This window comes from Equus przewalskii, chromosome 12 (assembly GCF_037783145.1).
Source record: "Equus przewalskii isolate Varuska chromosome 12, EquPr2, whole genome shotgun sequence".
Taxonomy (NCBI): Eukaryota; Metazoa; Chordata; class Mammalia; order Perissodactyla; family Equidae; genus Equus; species Equus przewalskii.
This window is the reverse complement of record NC_091842.1, coordinates 40,833,315-40,850,070: the sequence shown is the minus strand read 5'-3', so window position 1 is coordinate 40,850,070 and position 16,756 is coordinate 40,833,315. Positions and strand designations below refer to the sequence as shown.

The following is a 16,756-nucleotide window of genomic DNA, read 5'->3' as shown; positions in this document are numbered from 1 at the left end:
ACCATTCAGCACCGTGTAGGTGAGCTGCAGGTGCAGCCCAGCCTCGGGGTTGCTGTTCTCGGGGGCGACCACAACGCTGACCGAGGCCTGGGGCTGGACGATGGTGGAGCCGGCAGGGACGCGGTGGCCCTGGGCAGCCTGGTCTGAGTTGTTGGGCACCTTCACAGTGATGGCACGCTCCGAGGCCAGCTGCCCAATAGGGATCTGAGTGCCAGCCTGCGTCTGGAAGGCCATAGATGCCACCTTGGTGGAGACAGTGTAGTTGCTGATGTAGCCGAAGGGGAAGGGGTTGGAGTCCACGAGGAAGATGAGCTGCACCACGTCGCTAAGGTTGGACAGGGCCCCGCTGAAGGCCGCGGGGATGGAGAAGTGGCAGCCAGGGCCTGAGGCGTTGCCCTGGCACAGCAGGCTCAGCGGGTCTGAACGCTTGCCCTGTGCCGTGATCTCCTCGCCTGCCAGGGTCAGAGGCTCCTCGTTGAGCACCCGGGAGCGCATGAGGATGCACATGAGGTCCGACGAGAGGTGGTAGGCCTTGGATGCCACCATCAGTGATGGCGGCTGGGCTCCCAGCTCTGAGGGCTGCGGGCCCTGCATATCCAAGCTGGCCAGGTGGATGAGGTCACCTGTGGATGGGGGAAGAGATCCAGGAGAGATCGGGGGGGACATTGTGGAAGAGGTCAGAGGAGCCCCACGCACCCACCTGGCCGCACCTGTGATGTTGAGGATGCTGTCGGCGATGGTGGTGGGCGTCCTAGTGCCTGCAGTGGTCTCAGCCTGCAAGATGTGCACCATGTCCTCCAGCTTATGCAGCGTCTTCTTCAGGCACGAGCGGCACACGAGCTCCCTGCTGGAGACCTGCAGGGAGCCCAGGCACTGTGTCCACCCCACTCCAGCCTGGCTGACCAGAGCCAGGCTGAGGGGCTGCTCAGTGGCACCGTCACACTCGCCGTGATTCTGGGATGGCCTCCCCAGCTCTATCAGGCCTTTCCAAACCACCCTTTTGTGCTGCAGCTGGAGAAACCACCACAGATGTGGCTCCACCCATGTGCCTGCCTGCTGAGAGGTCTTCCGTGGCTCCTGCCCACCCACAGGCAAAGTCTAAGGTAACATGGCCCCACCAACCACCCTTGACCATGCACACAGCCATGAAAACCATGTGGCAGACAAGGCAACCCCATCCGCAAGGCTCTCCCCTCCCGTCTGCCCTGCTGGGGCCTCTGCAGCAATCCCCTGCCACACTGGACACAGCACCCCCCATCAAGACCACGCCTAGCCCCACTGATTGCTGAGTCCTGGGCAAGAAGGGTGGTGGGCTGCCTCTCAGGGTGGGAGAGGCCAGGTCAGGGGTGACCACACCAGGGGCCTGACGGGCACAGAACAGCCTCTTCATGTTAGCCCTCCCAACACCTTGGCTGCTACTTATACCCTGGGCCAGCCTGCAGGGTGACACCTGTGGCTCACACTGGGACCAAGGTTGGGCACATGGCCGGGCAGATGGCCAGAAAAGCTCGCAAGGTGGTATCCTACCGTGCACTGGGCCAGTGCTGCCGCGATCTGCTGGATGTCGTCCACAGTGTCAACTCGCAGGGAGACCAAAGTCTCCGTGATGTTCTTGCGTATCTGGGCTCGAAGCTGCTGCCTGAGGTCCGGCTGTGCCGCCATGGCCAGGGCCTGCTCATACTGCGGGCAGTGGGCACAGAGGAGCCATCAGTGGCCGACAGGCAGCCCACTAGCAGCGCCGGAAGGCAGGCGCCATGTGAGCTGTCTCAGCTGCCACAAATAACACAGGCAGCAATGGGAGCCCCGTATCTTCAAAGGCAAAAGGGGGCTTTCCCAGGATCCCTTTTGGGTCTAGGAGCACAAGAAGAGGTGAGGTGAGGCAGGAAAGCCGGGCCCTCGGGAGGACCCCGAGGGGTGCGCTCCTGAGAGCAGGAATCACAAGGAGGTTAAGCATTCTGTCAGTCCATAGGGAGCCAGGGGACAAGCCCTTTACAAGGATCCAGAATCCAGTCAGGAGTACTGGCCTGGCTGGCCCCCACCCACTGAGGGCAGACACAGGGAGGAGCCTTCCTAGCCCCCCACACTGACCTCGTTGAGCACAGTGATGAGGGCCAGTGAGTACTCGATGACGTGCTGGGGGTCAGCCTGTCTCAGCAGCCGGGGCAGCATGCTCTCTGTGAGGCTGTACAGCCAGAGAGTGAGGTCCAGGGGGCTGTCCCCGGGGGAGCCGAGGGGCTCTGGCAGAATGATGGCCAGAGACCTGCGTGCAGAGCTGAGAGTGAACATGCAGCAGTCCCACTCCCACCCCGCTTAGGCCCTGTTCCCACGGACCCAGGCTCACCTGTTGAGGGCCACCACAGAGGCACCCAGCTGGTCCTGTACGACCACAGCCAGGCCAACCTCGAAATGGGGCGCGAAACCAGGCGGCAGCACAGCCCCGTAGGCAGCGAGGCTGCCCTTGTAGACACAGAACTCCTCACAGTGGCCCTGGCGACAGCGCCGTAGCAGCAAGGAGTACACCAGTGGGGCGCCCACGTCCTCCGCATCCTGCCAGCCTGCGGGCCCTCCACAGCGTCACTGGGGCCCCCTCGTGGGTCACAGTGGCCTCCCCTGACCCCCATCCCCGTGGCGAGCCCACCGCGCCTCCCCGCCCCGGCCGCGAGCCGCACTCACCCGTGCACTCGAAGCGCACCTCGGTGGTGAGGGCGCGCACGGCGTCGAGCGGGAAGAGGCGGCAGGAGCCCCCCAGCGGAGGGCGGTTGGGGGAGAGGCGGATGGAGGCGCAGCCCTCCTCCTCGCCCGAGCGACCCAGCACCGTGAGCGTGAACGTGTAGCCCTCGCCGTCCCTCAGCACGCCGCGCCGCACCACCAGCCGCATGCCCGAGCTGCCCGTGGACGTGGTTGTCTCGTCCAGCACCAACGTCTCGTTGCTGAAGGTGCGCGCGGCCCAGCGCTGCGGGGCAGGGACGAACCAGCAGCTCAGGCGGGCCTGGCGCTCTGCCAGCCCGGACACGCCCCCGCCGTTGGGTCCCGCCTCCACGCCCCACCCACCCGGGCTGGGTCTCCACGCCCCACCCACTCGGGCCCCACCCCCAGGCCGCCCGCCGGCTCACCCCTCTCTTGGAGCCCGCGCTGCAATTGTCACAGCGGCCCTCCAGGTACACATAGGAGCTGCGGCTCACTGCGTACACTGCCTGCGCCTTGCAGGACACACACTCCAAGGACACAATGGGCACCCGGCCGCTCCGGATCAGCACCTGGGATAGGATGGGATTACAGGGAGGTCAAGCCCTGAGATGGGGCCTCCAGTCCTGAGGTCCAGACCCGAGGATGCCTAGTGCGGTGGGGTGGTGGGGGCCCCGTGGAGGAGCTGGGCCTCTGCCCTTCACACATGCCGTTCTCCCAGCTGGGAAAGCTCCTCTCTAGGCCTTGCTAACTCCTACTCAGCCCAAAGTCCAGATTCCCAAGGGACAGTGGGCTCAGCCTTGCCTAGTGTATCCATCTGATTTTGTGACTCCCAATCGGGTGGGGGAGTCATCTGCAGGAGCAGGAATGGCGAAGGGTTTATTTTCTGCAGCATCCAGGGCCCACCTTGGCTAGGTAGACAGGAGGCACTCGATAAGTGCCACCCTGTGAACGGACAGGTGAATGAAGGCATGAAGGGACGGAGGAGTGAAGGAACACACGGGTGAGGACAGCTGTGCTCTACACACCCTATCTGAGGTTTCCGATGCCCGGGCTGGGGAGGTGGAGCCCACCTCAGAAAGCAGAGCCAGGCTGGACCCTGCTCCGGGCTCCCACCTCCCCATGTGGCCCCTCTGGGCAGACCCCCATCCCCAGGTAGGGAGTTGGGAGAGGCCCACATTGGGGACGCACACCCCCATCCCAGGCACCAGACCTGGCACACCTGCCCCCATCAGCATGCCCTGACCAACAGCAGCAGGAGTGGCTGCCATGGGGTTGTCTGCATGGTGGTCCTGACCTACCTGGCTGGTCCTGGGGAGGGGAGTGCAAGTGTGTGCTCATGTAGGGGTGAGAAGAGGCCATCCCTGTCAGAAACAAGCACACCCTCTGGGGAGGGGACGTGTTTCCTCACTGTCGGCCTCTGGTGCTGTTGGGACCGTGTATTTCTCACAAGTCCCTAGAGCCCGTGCTACCCCCTAGCACTCGGTGGGCAGCTGTAGCCCGTTTGGAAGGAAGCAAGGCTGGAGTAGGACGTTCCCTTAGATAGAGTTTGTATCAAAAGCAATAACTTAGAAGAGAACCAACAGCCCCTAGGAGCACTAAAACATAGAAAACCTTAAAAAAGGGTGTTTCATGCTATCTGTGGGCGGGTGGCCCTATGTGCTTTGCTCTCCTTGGCACACCCCACCCCACCCTGGGGCCTCGGGCTCCATCTTGCCAGGGTAGGGCTGAGGGTGGGCCAGACCCACCGTCTGGTTGGTGGCCTCCTCCTTCCGGCCTGCCTTCCACACGGTCAGGTTGAAGGTGTACTCCACGCCAGCCTGCAGGCGCTCCCGAGGGATGGTGACCACACTGCTCCCGCGGGGCCCGAAGTTCAGCGCACACCCGCCAGCCTCACTCTGCAGCCCACAACAAGGGGGTGGTGAGAAGCCAGCCTGGCCTCAAAGCAGAGCCTGGCCAGGGGACAGCTGGGGAGACCCCCTCCTCCTGCTGGGACCAAGCCCACAAAGCACTCAGACATCAGGTGGACCCCAGGACCCTGCTGGGCTCATTAGTCCAATGACTGAGGGGAGGGAGGACAGCCCCCTGTGCTGCCACACAGCTGACCTGTGTTGAGGCCACGCAGGCCCAGTGGAAGCTCAGTGGCGTCTGGTCACCATCCTCCAGGTTGGGGTCGTAGGACTTGCTCCCATCCAGCACCAAGTCCTGAGTGTCTGACCACACGCGGTATGAGCCACCCTCGACAATGGGCACCAGGCGCTCGGGGGCCACTGTCACGTTGGCCTGAATGCTCCGTGCCAGTGGTGTGTCCCCAAATGACACCACAAACACAAAACAGTAGTGGCCCACAGGCAGCGCCAGCCGTGGCACCACCAGCTGAGGCCGGCTCATGTCCACACTGGGCAGGGCCACACGGGCCATGCGCCCGGGCCGCTGGCAGCTGGTGGTGCGGTATACCTCCCAGCGGTACTCGGTCTGGTAGGTGACACAGTCACGCAGGTTGACGTGAGCCTCGAGGTAGTTGCGCTGGGAGCGCCGCATCAACACCTGGGGGGGCAGGGCCACATCTACCTCGGGCTCCCTGCAGGCCAGCACGTGGACGGTGACCGTGGCCTGTGCCACGAAGAAGCTCACCAGGTTGGAGGCATTTACCTCCACACGATAGTCCCCAGGCTGCAGGTAGGAGTGGTCGGCCCAGGGCTCCTCCGTGTCCTCTGCTGGGGACCCATCCCCAAAGTCCCAGAGGTAGGCCACATGCCAGGGACTGGGGTCTGTGGCAGCCTCGAACCGGGCCGAGCGGTTGGTGAAGCAGCGGCCACTGTGCAGTACCACGTGCTGGATGATGTCTTGGACCTCGACCATGAGTGTGTGGTTCACACCACCCAGCTCATTGAAGGCTCGCACATGGATCTCCAGCAACCCTGCAGCCACGGGGGTGTAGGTGACATCGCGGCCCGACAAGATGACCAGAGAGTCCCCCTGGACCTTCTGCAATGAGAAGTACCAAGCATAGGCGACGCGGGACCCCTTCTGCACCCGGGCTGTGAAGTTCCTCTCGGTGCCTGTGGCAATGCCCGGCTCGCAGCAGTTGGGCACCTGGAGCCCACCCACAGCCTCCAGCACCAAGACGCGCACCTGCGCCAGGGCCTGGCTCACGTGGTTCTCAGCCTGGATGCTCACCATGTAGTCCCCGACCCGGGGGAAGCTGCGCGAGAAGTGGGGCCCGGGAAGCACCTCAGGGCCAGCCCCGCTGACCTGTAGGCGGAAGCTGACAGCCGAGCCGGAGGTCAGCAGGATCTGAAAGTGGACCAGTTGCCCGGGCTCCACCACCGTGCTGCTGGCCCGCAGCACCAGGCCTGCAACAGGCTCCTCCACTGTGAGGTTGTGTGTAGCTATGACCCAGCTGACTGCATTGGAGGCATTGAGCTGAACGGAGAAGGTGCCAGCATCAGGGAAGACCATAGCAATGTGCTGTTTGTGCCTGCTGCCACCTGGCACAGCCCAGCACCAGCTCACGTTGGTGCCCGAGGTGAGCTGCCCCCAGAAGGGCACGATGGAGCCAGTTGCCACGAAGCCATAGTTCAGCTCACTGGTCCTGATGCAAAGGCCACTCACAGGCACCTGCAAAGCCACCTCAATGGTGGCATTGGCTGAGCCCAGTTGATTCTTGGCTGTGACCGTGACGAGGTGCAGGCCGGGGGTAGGAAAAGCATAGGTGGTGAATGATTCTGGGGTCTCCCAGCTCAGCCCTTCCTCCAGGGACCAGATGTAAAGGACACCACTGCCACCAGCCAGCTCAGCATGCAGGGTGACACTTGCATTGACAGCAGCCGGGTTTGGGGAGGCATGTGCAGCCAGCCACCCCACGGGCTCCACAAAGTCCACAGTGCGGTTGGCTGAGGCACTGCCAAGCATGTTGGTGGCCCGTAGCTGGATGTGGTAGGTGCCGGCCTCAAAAATAGTGAGCAAAAAGGCTTTGCCGCTGCCGGCCAGGACTGGGCCGCCATCCCGCTGGGCAGTCCAGCTGTAGGAGATGTTGGTGCCATCCTTGACCACAGCCTGCAGCTGCAGCGTGCGGTTGGTGGGGAAGCAGCAGCTGCCGCCACCACCCACCACCTGCAGCCCCTCGATGTGCTGCAGGACGTAGATGAAGATGCTGTCCTGGGCACTGCTCACCTCGTTCTCGGCCGTGACGATGATGTTGAAGGTGCCCACTGAGCGGAAGGTGTAGGAGATGGTGGGACCCCCAGGGATGGGCGTGCAGCGGTCACAGAGCACCCAGGAGTAGCGCACGTCGCTGCCTGCCTCCAGGGAGGTGCTGAAGCTCACGCTGCCGTTCAGGGGCACCACCGTGCGGCTGGCGTTGACGCTGAGCCCCCGCACACGCTGCTGCACCGTGACGTTCAGCTGGGCCTCGCCACGGCTCACCTCATTCCAGGCAGCCACCCTTATGGTGAAGTGGCCCGTGCTGTTGTAAGCATGGAGGACTGCAGGGCCCTCGAGCCGCCCGCCATCCCCCAGCTCCCACAGGTAGGTGGCAGGGTGCCCGTGGCCCATGGCAGAGAACAGGTACGGCTGCTGCAGCTCCAGCACGCGGGAGCCGTTGACCCTGATGCCCGTGAGCCCCACAGGCTCCTGCACCTCCACGAGCGCCGAGTCGTTCACGGCTGAGATATTGTTGGACACGGAGACCGTCACCACGTAGGAGCCCAAGTCCCAGTAGGTGAACGTGGCCTCAGGGCCCCCAACGCGGGCAACGTCCTTAGTGCCAAAGTCCCAGGTGTAGCGGTAGGAGAACAGGGGCCAGGCGCGGGCCACCAGCTGGGCCTCGTCCCCGAGCCGCACAAACTGCCTCTCCGGATGCAGGGTGACATTGCCCACTTCAGGCTCCACGCAGATGCTGGTAAAGTAATGCGCCTTGTTCACACGGCTTGACAGGACCAGCACCAGCGGGAAGGTGCCACTCCGTGTGAAGTTGTGCGTCACCGTCGGGTCCCCCTGGATGGTTGTGTTGGATGAGCCATCTCCAAAGGTCCAGTCGAAGACGTAGTGGGAAGGGTCCCCAGTAACGTGGGCCGTGAGCCGGGCATAGGGCTGGGTAGGGATGCAGGCCGCTGGGTCGATGCGCAGCACCTCCAGCACGAAGACCTGCACAGGCACGCTCTGGGCCAGGTGGCCAGCAGGGCTAGATGCGCCCACGGTCACCGTGCAGTTCTGTGCCCGCAGGTACACATGCTCCACTGTGGCCTCAGGGCCCATGAGCACCGTGCCATCCCCCATGTCAAAAGTCCACGTGACATTGTCACCCGACTCCAGGGTGGCACTGACCACCACAGGTGCACCCTGCTCCACAGCCGGGCTCAGGCTCACGCTCAGGCCTCGGAGCTCCTCGAAGACGCGGACACTGGTGCATGTCACTGCGCTGCTCACTGTGTTGTTGACTTCCAGGCGGATGCGGTATGTGCCCCTCCAGGCGTACGTGTGGTTGACCTCTGGCTGATGCTGCATCATAGCCGGGGAACCGTCCCCAAAGTCCCATGTGTATAGGACACCCCCGGGTGAGGGCAGTGGGTGCAGAGAGAAGGTGACAGGATGGCCAGCCACCAAGACTTGGCTGCTCACGGCCACGGCCACTGCGGGCAAGGCGGCGCGCACACTGATAGGCACCTGCTGCGTCAGGTTCTCGAAGGCGTTGGAAACAAGCAGGGTCAGGTTGTACTCACCTAGAGGACAGGCATGGAATGGGGACGGGGCCGCCTCCACCACCTGCTCAACAAAATCCCTACCTAACCCCATGCTGCTGCTCACGTGCCTCTGGGGAGGGCAAAGGTGGCCCTGCTCAAAAAGCAGTGGAGGGTCGTTTCTGGCCAGCAGACTCGAATCACAGGGCTAAGCGGCCCAGGCCACCCCTCAGCCCTGGACACCCCTCCTTCACCCAAGAGTAAAGGCCCCAGGCCATCAATGGAGGCTGGATCGAGGGGGGCTGTCCCCCAGGGAGGGGCTGTCTCCAGGGCAGGGCCTGCCTAAGCTGGTGGCCGGCGGGACGGCGGGACGGCGGGCCCTCCTCCTACCTGGGACGGCATAGGTGTGCGTGGTATTGTGCTCCACCAGCACCTGGGCCACCGTGGGGTCCGGGACCCGGAAGGAGTCGTTGTATGGAGGCTTGAACTGACCGATCACTTGCTCCCCGTCCCCAAAGGTCCACCTGCCAGGGCAGCAGGCAGGCAGTGAGTGGGCTGCGGGGAGGGGCTGGTGGCTCCCATGGGGGGCACCGCAGTCACTCTTTCCTTTCCCCTCAGTTCGGGGCACCACCCAGCCCTGCTGCAGCCCCCCATCGGCTCCCAGGGGCCCATGCAAGCAGCACCTCCTGACAGATGAGGAGGTGAAGGCTGCCGGAGAACCTGGCCCAGCTCAGCCCGCCCTGGCTCCAGCCAGCCGGCACACTCACAGGAAGGCCACCTCCACAGCCGAGTCCACCAGCACGTCGGCCGCCAGTACCAGTGTGGTGTTGGGGGGCAGCACAGGCGGCACCGCAGACACCCGCAGGCCGCGCATCCTGTGCATCCGCTCCACGGTGACGTTGTAGTTCACGGTGACATTGCTCACGTGGTTGGAGGCTGTCAGCTGTGGAGACAGATGGCTGTGAGTGGGCTGCCAGCAGGCTGCCAGGCAGCATGGACAGAGCCCCAGCCCACACTCACCCACGGCCGTCGTGGGGTCCTCGGGAGCAAAGCAGAACAGAAGGCAAAAGTGAGCACTGGACACCGGCCCATCCCCTCCCCCGCCCCCCACGCCCCTACCCCGCGCCTGCCCACCGAGAGCTTGAAGATGGCAGCACTCTGGTAGATGACGTTGAAGACCACGTTGTGGAAGGTCAGGGACTGCTTGTCATCGATGGTCCAGCGGAAGACCACATCTGAGCCAGCCTCCACCAGGGGGCTGTACCTCTGTGGGGAAGGCAGAGTATCAGCCGGCCATGACCCTGCCCAAGCCCAGGGTCTGTGGAGAACCCACTCTGCCCTCGGCCCACGTCGGCCCAGGTCCATCCGCCCACCCGGGCACACCTCCCTTTTGGTTTCCCCGGACAGGACTTCAAGACAGTGGGGGAGGGGGAGGAAGGCCCCAGGGCCTGCCCTCAGCTAGGGAGGCCATGTGGGACAAGGCTGAGCTTGGGCACAGCTACACCTTGACCTCTCTGTGCCTCAATTTCCCCATCTGTAAAATGACCTAGTACCAGTAACAGAGTCAACCCATCCCTGAGACTCTGCGCTCTCTCATCCCAGGGTTCCCGCTCAGGCCCTTGGTTGACAGCAGAGCCATTTGGGAAGGCACAGGGGTCTCAATGGGCCTTATGGTCTGGGATGTTTATGTGCGTCACCTGATGGAACAGGTGTGACCAGGGGAAGCAAGGGACATGACTGCACAAGTGGTAGGACCATCAGCAATGGCCCTTGGCAAAGGCTGCAAAGCTGCTGGCTGCCTTGTGCAGGGTGGGCATCGCAGGACAGGGACAGCCCCTTCCTGGAGGAGCTGGGTGGCATCAGACCCCACTTCAAAAAGCACTCGCTTTAGCCACATGGGAACCCAGCAGGGGCCCCGAAAACCCGCTCAGGCTTGATGAGGTCAGAGGTGGGCGAAGAGTGGGACAATTTGTTTCATGAAACGTGAGAGGAGGAAGAAGCATCGTCAGAGCCGCCGCTTTGGCAGAGACTTCTCGGTGATTGAGGAAGTAACAAGCGGTCTGAGGGCCACCTGGCAGGACCTGCCCAGAAACCGACCACTGGGCCCACTGACCCGGCAGCCAAGCCCTCTCCTCACAGGCACCTGGTCTCAGGAGGGATCAGGGCAGAGGGGCAGCCACACTCACCACGAGGACGCCCTGCAGCACGCGGGCCTCGGGGCTGGGCGTGGCACGGAGGCCGCAGATGGGCTCCTCAGCCTTCACCTGCAGGCGAAGGCTGACCTGGCCGGCACTGTTCTCCACCACAACCTCCACTGCGTGCTCGCCCTCGCTGAGCCTGGGCAGCACCAGCACCGAGAACAGGGTGTCGTTGGCCTCACGGGTACAACTGGGCACCAGGGCAGCCACCATGGGGGGACAGGTGGCCTCGAAGGGTGCACTGACGTTGCCTCCAGGCCAGCGTGCTGTGGCTGTGGCGTTGGCACCAGAGTCCGCCTGGAGCACCAAGGCCGAGCCATTGGTGGGCACATAGAGGCGGCCGTCATGGGGGATGGGGTGGACCACCTGCAGCCCGACCACCGGGGAGAGCACGTCGAAGCTACAGGACAGGTTGTGCCTGGATACACTGTTGCCCACCATGGCCCGGACCTCATAGCGCCCTGGCCGCCGCAGCCCCGGGTTGGGCCTCAGACCCAGCAGCGGGGTGAGCCGCTCTGTGGCAGCGAAGAGCCGCAGGGCGCAGGCAGGGCTGGCCGAGGCCACCTCCAGCTGGGCGGGCAGGCGGGTCAGCCAGGCTGAGGCATTGGTGGAGAAGTATGGGGCCTCGGGGCCAGGGTGGCCAAGTGCTGGGGGACAGTGCAGGAGGGCGCCTGGGCCAGCATCATGCTGCAAGCTGATGAGGTCACCAGGGAGCACAGGGCCATCTTGGCCGTGGAAGGTGACCTACAGGAGAGGGAAGTAGGCTGTGTCAGGTCCTCACAGTGGGCCACCGCCAGTCAGGGGCCTGTAGGGGAGCACTGGGCCAGGGGCTCCCGTGGGCAGGCAGGATCCTCCTGGGGTAACCCAGAGTCACTTCCTCACAGGGGTCTCAACAGTCACTCATACTCCACCAGACTCCACAGGGGCCCCCAGGTACTCATGGCAGGGACAGACAGGACAGCCTCAGACAAACGGGACATGCACAGGGCAGAGAGGACACAGCCAGAGGTGGGGCTTCCCCGGACAGGGAAGGGACCTCTGAGGCACACTGCAGGCAAGACTTGAAGGACAGAAAGAAGTGAGCCACAAAGAGAGGAGGAGAGTCCTTAGAAGGAGCGGCAAGTATAAAGGCCCTGGGGCAGGAGTTTTTCATGTCTGGAGATGAGCAAGGGCAGACCAGGCCTGAGGTAGGCAGCGGCATGGGTGGCTGAGGGACCCAGTGGGCTATGCAGAAGAATCTGCATTTTGTCTGTGTTTGATGGGGAGACCCAGATCTCAAGCAGCTGAGGGGGAGGCAGAAGGGACTCAGGCCAGTGACACATACCGAGTACTGGGCAGGGGGACCCGCAGGCACAGAGAAGAGGAACTCCCTCCACAGTGCATAGGAGACTCCAGGGAGCCCCGGCCCTGACGTGGACCCATTGGCACAGGTCTGAGGGTGGCAAGGGGCATCCAGCGGCAGGCAGATGTTGGATCTGGGGCACCAGCGGCCCTCCGGTGTGCACACAGGGGCAGGCTCAGTCCTGTTCTCCAGGGACCTGCTCTCGGGCTCGCTGCTGTTTTCTGAGGCCCCTGCAAGGAGGGGGGAACCCAATTTGCTAACAAGCCACAGGCGGGGATACACCACTATGATTCAAGGTCTTCCAGGCAGCATCCCAGCTCCCACCATCACTCCCCTACCCCTCCCCACACTGAGCCAGCTGGTTGACCCGGTGAGCCCCCGACCCAGGCAGGCCCCACCCAATCTGTCCTTGGGATCTCAAGCTTCAGTCGGGGTCTCTGTGGACTCCACTCTGTCCACCTCGAGGCTAGAGACCAGTCCAGTGGCCAAGGGACCAGTGGACATGACAGTGCAGAGAGGCTGCCCAAGCCCCTCAACTGCCACAGCTGGGATGGGGGCCCACCTGCTCCTCCCAAGGGCCGGTACACCTGCAGCCGCAGCTGGGCAGGCCGGCCGAGCTCCTGGGTCCCAAACTCGGCAGTGGTGAGGAAGGCTTCGCGGCTCAGGCCCAGGCCAGGGAACACCATCACCTGGGGGTGGGGGGGGGCGGGCAGTCAGCTGCGCAGCCCTCGGCCTCCCAGCTCAGCCCCACCTGGAGGCCCAAACGCCCTCCAGGTCAGAGGGGAAGGAGCCACCAGATGAAGCTCATTTCACAGAGCGGGAAACGCCGTCACTCAGGAGGAAAAGCCAGGCTGAAACCATCTGTGAGCAGCGGGACAGCCTCCTTGGTCTTTAGAAAAATCCAGACACCCAGAGAAGAGGATTGGGGCATTCAGAACCCTTCCGGACACCAGGACGGGTGATTCCCTTCACACATCAGCGGGCTTTCTCAACTGTCTCCGCAGGACACATATGATGTTAAAAAGACCCCCAAAAAAGCAGCTTATTTTTTAGAGACAGACAGCAGCCAAGATAAGGTGCAATCTCCAGACTGCGTCCTGGAGGGTCGTGGGGCCAGCCTACCTCGACCGGCTCCTGGGCGGCTGAGAGGGCCTCCTGGTGTGCCAGGGGGCTCAGGGGTCCCTGTAGATCCCCGCTGGGTGCTCCCACGAGGAAGTTCTCCGCATCCCACACAGGGCCTGGGGTGGCAGGTGTGCAATGAGGTGCTAGTCCCAGGCCAAGGAGGAGAGTGTCGGGGACCCAGGGTCAGGCCAGCCCTGGGACTGAGCCACCTGGCAGCAGCCCCTCAGCTCCCTCTACCTTTGTCACTTTTGTTTGGCACAGGCTCAGCCCAGGCCGACGTTGGGTGTTCAGCAAACACCTAATAGATACTGAGTGGCTGAGGAACACAACTGGCGGGGTGGGGGGGCTGTCCTAGGCTGGGACAGGAGCTCCCATGGCCACTGGGAGAGGCTATGTGTTTTGGGGAGGGTAGCTGTCCTGGGCTGGAACAGGAAGAGCTCTCGGGGCAGTGGGGAGACCCTGTGTGTTTTCTGGGGAGGCAGCTGTCCTGGCCGTGGCAGAAAGCGCTCCCTAGGCGCCCAGCGGCCCCAACGCACCTCCAGGCCGCAGCTCACAGACATAGCTATGCGGCACCGAGCACAGGTCCGTGTTGCACTGCCCAGCAGGCCCAAGCCGCACACAGCGCTCAGCTGTGGCAGGGTGCGGCTCCCCAGGTAGCCAGTTCTGGCAGCTCTCCAGGCTGAAGGCCTCGCCCTGCGGTGCCAGGCCTGCCTCTGCCCCATCCACGGCTGAGAAGCCAATCCACACATCCAGGCTCCTGCAGGCAGGCGGGAGGGAGGATGGTCGCTCAGGGGGCTCCTCAAAGAAAGAAGCCCCTCCTCCCACCCTCTATCTGGGGGCATACTCCGACAGGCAGGCCCTGTCCTGTCCCCATTTTCCAGATGGAGACACTGAGGCTCAGACATGACCTGGTGAGCAAGGCCCACGGCAGTGCCCAACCATCTGCCTATGCCCATACCGCCAGGGGCCCAGCCAAGGGCTCCACTTCAACCTGGCCAACGGCCATGCACACCCACAGCCATGGGGCTTGCAGATGGCGGCATCTGGGGACCGAGACACCCACATATCAGCCCCCAAATGGGCTGCTCTCCACAGCTCTGCCAAGGTAGGAACATCCTCCTGGAGGCGGGGCTTGCAGACACATGGAGGAAAAACACAGGGACAGGGATAGACCCAGGGACAGGGACAGACACAGGCAGGGGAGTGAGGTGCTGTGGTCAGAGCTGGGCACTGGGGCCCAGCTACTGCTTGTTAACTGGGTGACCTTGGGCAACATCCTTGGCTGTTCTGGGCCTCAATTTCCCCTTCTGGACACTTAGGATGTCCAGGGCGTGGCCCCTTCCCACACAGCGACCCTGGGAGAGGGGGAGGTCTGGCCTCCCCAGCCCCAGCCACGGCAGGTGCGAGGTGCCAAGGCAAGACCAGGCAGGCCGCCCCCACTGCCTGCTCTGAAGAAGCGCATTTCCCCTCAGGCCAGGGGCCGAGCTGCCCAGGAGCATCCCTGTGTATGGGCGGCACTTGCCAGTGCTGCTTGCCCAGGAGAGGGAGCAGGGACGAGGGGCAGGAAGCAGTGCAGCCCCCGCGGCCACATCAGAACATGCCTGCCCCTGCCTGGAGGGGCCTACACGGGACAGACAGCAGCAGGAAACTGGGTCTGGGTGCACCTCACAGCTGGCCCATCCCCCAGCCCCAAGTCCACATCTCTGTCCAGGGAGCTGATGAGGATGGCCATCAGCTGGGCACAACATGGCTCCTCGTCCCCAGAGTCAGGCAGGCCAGCTGGACACAGACCCTCCAGCAGCCCCTCTCCTCCTGACCCGCCTCAGGCTCTGCCCCTACCCCAGTGTTCTGGGGACCCCCACCCTCCCAGCCTCTTTGGGGGTGGGGGCAGGCACCTGGTGACCCGGGAGATCAAGAAGTGCTGGACGGCGGGACTGTCCACCATGGCCAGGGCAGCCCCGGCCCAGGCCCGGCACTGCTCCTGCGCTTGCAGCCAGGCTGCCTTCTCCGGTACCAGGCGGTAGCAGTGCCCGTTTCCAGGGAAGATCTCAGTGTCTGAGGGGCACAGTGGATGCACAACTGGGGGATCGGTGGGCAGACAGAAAGGGCATCAATGTGTGCCCACCAGGGGCTCTGCCCCACCCAACCCAAACCCTGGAAGTGAGGAAGGGGAGGGAACCCAGGTCCAGCGGTGGGGAGGCACACACCTTGGGCAGGCTCCTCGCCCAGGGCCATGATGCTGTATGTGGCCTCCAAGCCTGAGCCACCACGATTTCGGACACTGAGCTTGAGGGTCTCATCACTGCGCACTGAGGCCAGACACACAAGCTCCAGGGCAGCAGGAGCTGACTCCACCTGCACCTCTGCCCCTAGCCGGGCTGAGCCGGCCCCCAGGGCCAGCACAGCTGTCACGTGATAGCGCCCGGGCAGCACATAGCGGTGAGTGGTGGCCGGACCAGCAACGTCCACCTCGGGGGAGTCGTCACCAAAGTCCCAGCGTGTGGTACTGACAGGCAGCAAGGCGGTGACGTGGAAGGATGCTGGCTGGCCAGAGGCCAGGGGTCCTTGGGGCCCCACCAGGGCAGCCCCTGGGGAGGCAGGGAAGACATTCTGGAGGAGGGTAGGGCCCCTGCAGGCAGGGGCCGGGGGCAGCAGGGGGTCGGAGCAGAAGGGTAAGCAGGCCGAGGAGACGTTGGGGTCCTGGGCCGCCCCACACAGGCACCAGCCCTGCTCTGAAAGGGCTGCAAGGCCCTGGCCAGCCGCGAAGCAGAAGGCGCTGCAGGCCTCAGGTGCCAGCAGGCCCTCATGGGCAGCTGAGAAGGCTGCCAGTGCCACGGCACCCGTGCTGTTGTCAGGGAGGCAGGCGATGTACTTCTCACCTGCAAGGGACAGAGCAGCTGGTCCCGCAAGCATGCCCCACTTCTGCAGCCTCTCTGCCCCCATTCTAGATCCCAGATCACATCGCCCCTCACTAACAGCTGCATGGCACACCCCCAACCCCTGGCTGGCCTCCCTCAGGCCTGCACCGTTCCCCTGGTCCACAGAGCCTTCCTGACCCCCAACCCGGTCAGTCTGTCCAATAGAACTATTCCCCACATGCATCTGTTCCCTGGATCCCCATCTTCCACCTCCCGACCAGGCTGGTGACCCTGAGCATACCTGTGGGTCCCCTCTTGGCTGGGGTTGCGCCCAGCAGGGGACTGACCTGGCCGCGCCCACTCACACTCACCACAGCCTCCGTCCAACAAGGGGACACCGAGGAGAGGCCGGCCAGCCAGGGGGCCGGGCCCAGCGCACGTGGCTGCCTCGGGCCGCACCACACGGACCCGCTGCTCCTCCGCCCAGCGAGGCAGCCACGCCAGACCGCAGTCACACTCCAACGGGTTCCCGCTCAGGTTTCTGCAGGAGGGGCAGGGCCAGGCGCTCAGCAAGCAGTGGGGCAGATGTGGGGTACCTAGCCTGGCCTCAAAGAAAGGTCTGTGCCAGCCTCACCCCAGGGAGGGCAGGGTCCCCCAAGGGCAGCCGGAGCCTGGGCCCACCTGACAGTACAGTGTCCTACTACCCATGTGGCAGCCTGCCAGGCCCTGAAGGGGGGCTCCAGCAGGTAAGCAAATGGCCCCCCGGGGTCTTGTCTCAAACTAGGGAGCAGGTATGGAGGCCAGGTGAGGAGGGCAGGGGGTTGTTGGGGGGCCACGGGCCCAGCCACTGACACCCACCGAAATAACACA

The 16,756-nt window shown here is 63.9% G+C and overlaps 1 protein-coding gene across 6 annotated transcripts in view; it reads right to left on the bottom strand.

Moving 5' to 3' along the window:
* The window catches only part of PKD1 (polycystin 1, transient receptor potential channel interacting), a 46,444-nt gene that overhangs the window by 14,465 nt on the left and 15,223 nt on the right, over positions 1 to 16,756 (bottom strand). For all 6 annotated transcript variants that reach the window (XR_011524943.1, XM_070568767.1, XM_070568769.1 and 3 more), the window contains exons 4-23: positions 16,258 to 16,427; positions 15,236 to 15,907; positions 14,924 to 15,107; positions 13,565 to 13,785; positions 13,029 to 13,144; positions 12,469 to 12,595; positions 11,889 to 12,136; positions 10,553 to 11,308; positions 9,501 to 9,632; positions 9,134 to 9,309; positions 8,757 to 8,890; positions 4,792 to 8,408; positions 4,434 to 4,583; positions 3,114 to 3,257; positions 2,674 to 2,953; positions 2,342 to 2,555; positions 2,089 to 2,260; positions 1,528 to 1,680; positions 711 to 855; positions 3 to 623 (exon numbers count right to left, since the gene is read on the bottom strand). Coding sequence is in view for 5 of the 6 variants with exons in the window: in XM_070568767.1 (XP_070424868.1) it covers positions 3 to 623; positions 711 to 855; positions 1,528 to 1,680; positions 2,089 to 2,260; positions 2,342 to 2,555; positions 2,674 to 2,953; positions 3,114 to 3,257; positions 4,434 to 4,583; positions 4,792 to 8,408; positions 8,757 to 8,890; positions 9,134 to 9,309; positions 9,501 to 9,632; positions 10,553 to 11,308; positions 11,889 to 12,136; positions 12,469 to 12,595; positions 13,029 to 13,144; positions 13,565 to 13,785; positions 14,924 to 15,107; positions 15,236 to 15,907; positions 16,258 to 16,427 (8,432 nt within the window). In the remaining variant the exon portion in view is untranslated. The remainder of the gene's footprint in view (positions 1 to 2; positions 624 to 710; positions 856 to 1,527; positions 1,681 to 2,088; positions 2,261 to 2,341; positions 2,556 to 2,673; positions 2,954 to 3,113; positions 3,258 to 4,433; positions 4,584 to 4,791; positions 8,409 to 8,756; positions 8,891 to 9,133; positions 9,310 to 9,500; positions 9,633 to 10,552; positions 11,309 to 11,888; positions 12,137 to 12,468; positions 12,596 to 13,028; positions 13,145 to 13,564; positions 13,786 to 14,923; positions 15,108 to 15,235; positions 15,908 to 16,257; positions 16,428 to 16,756) is intronic.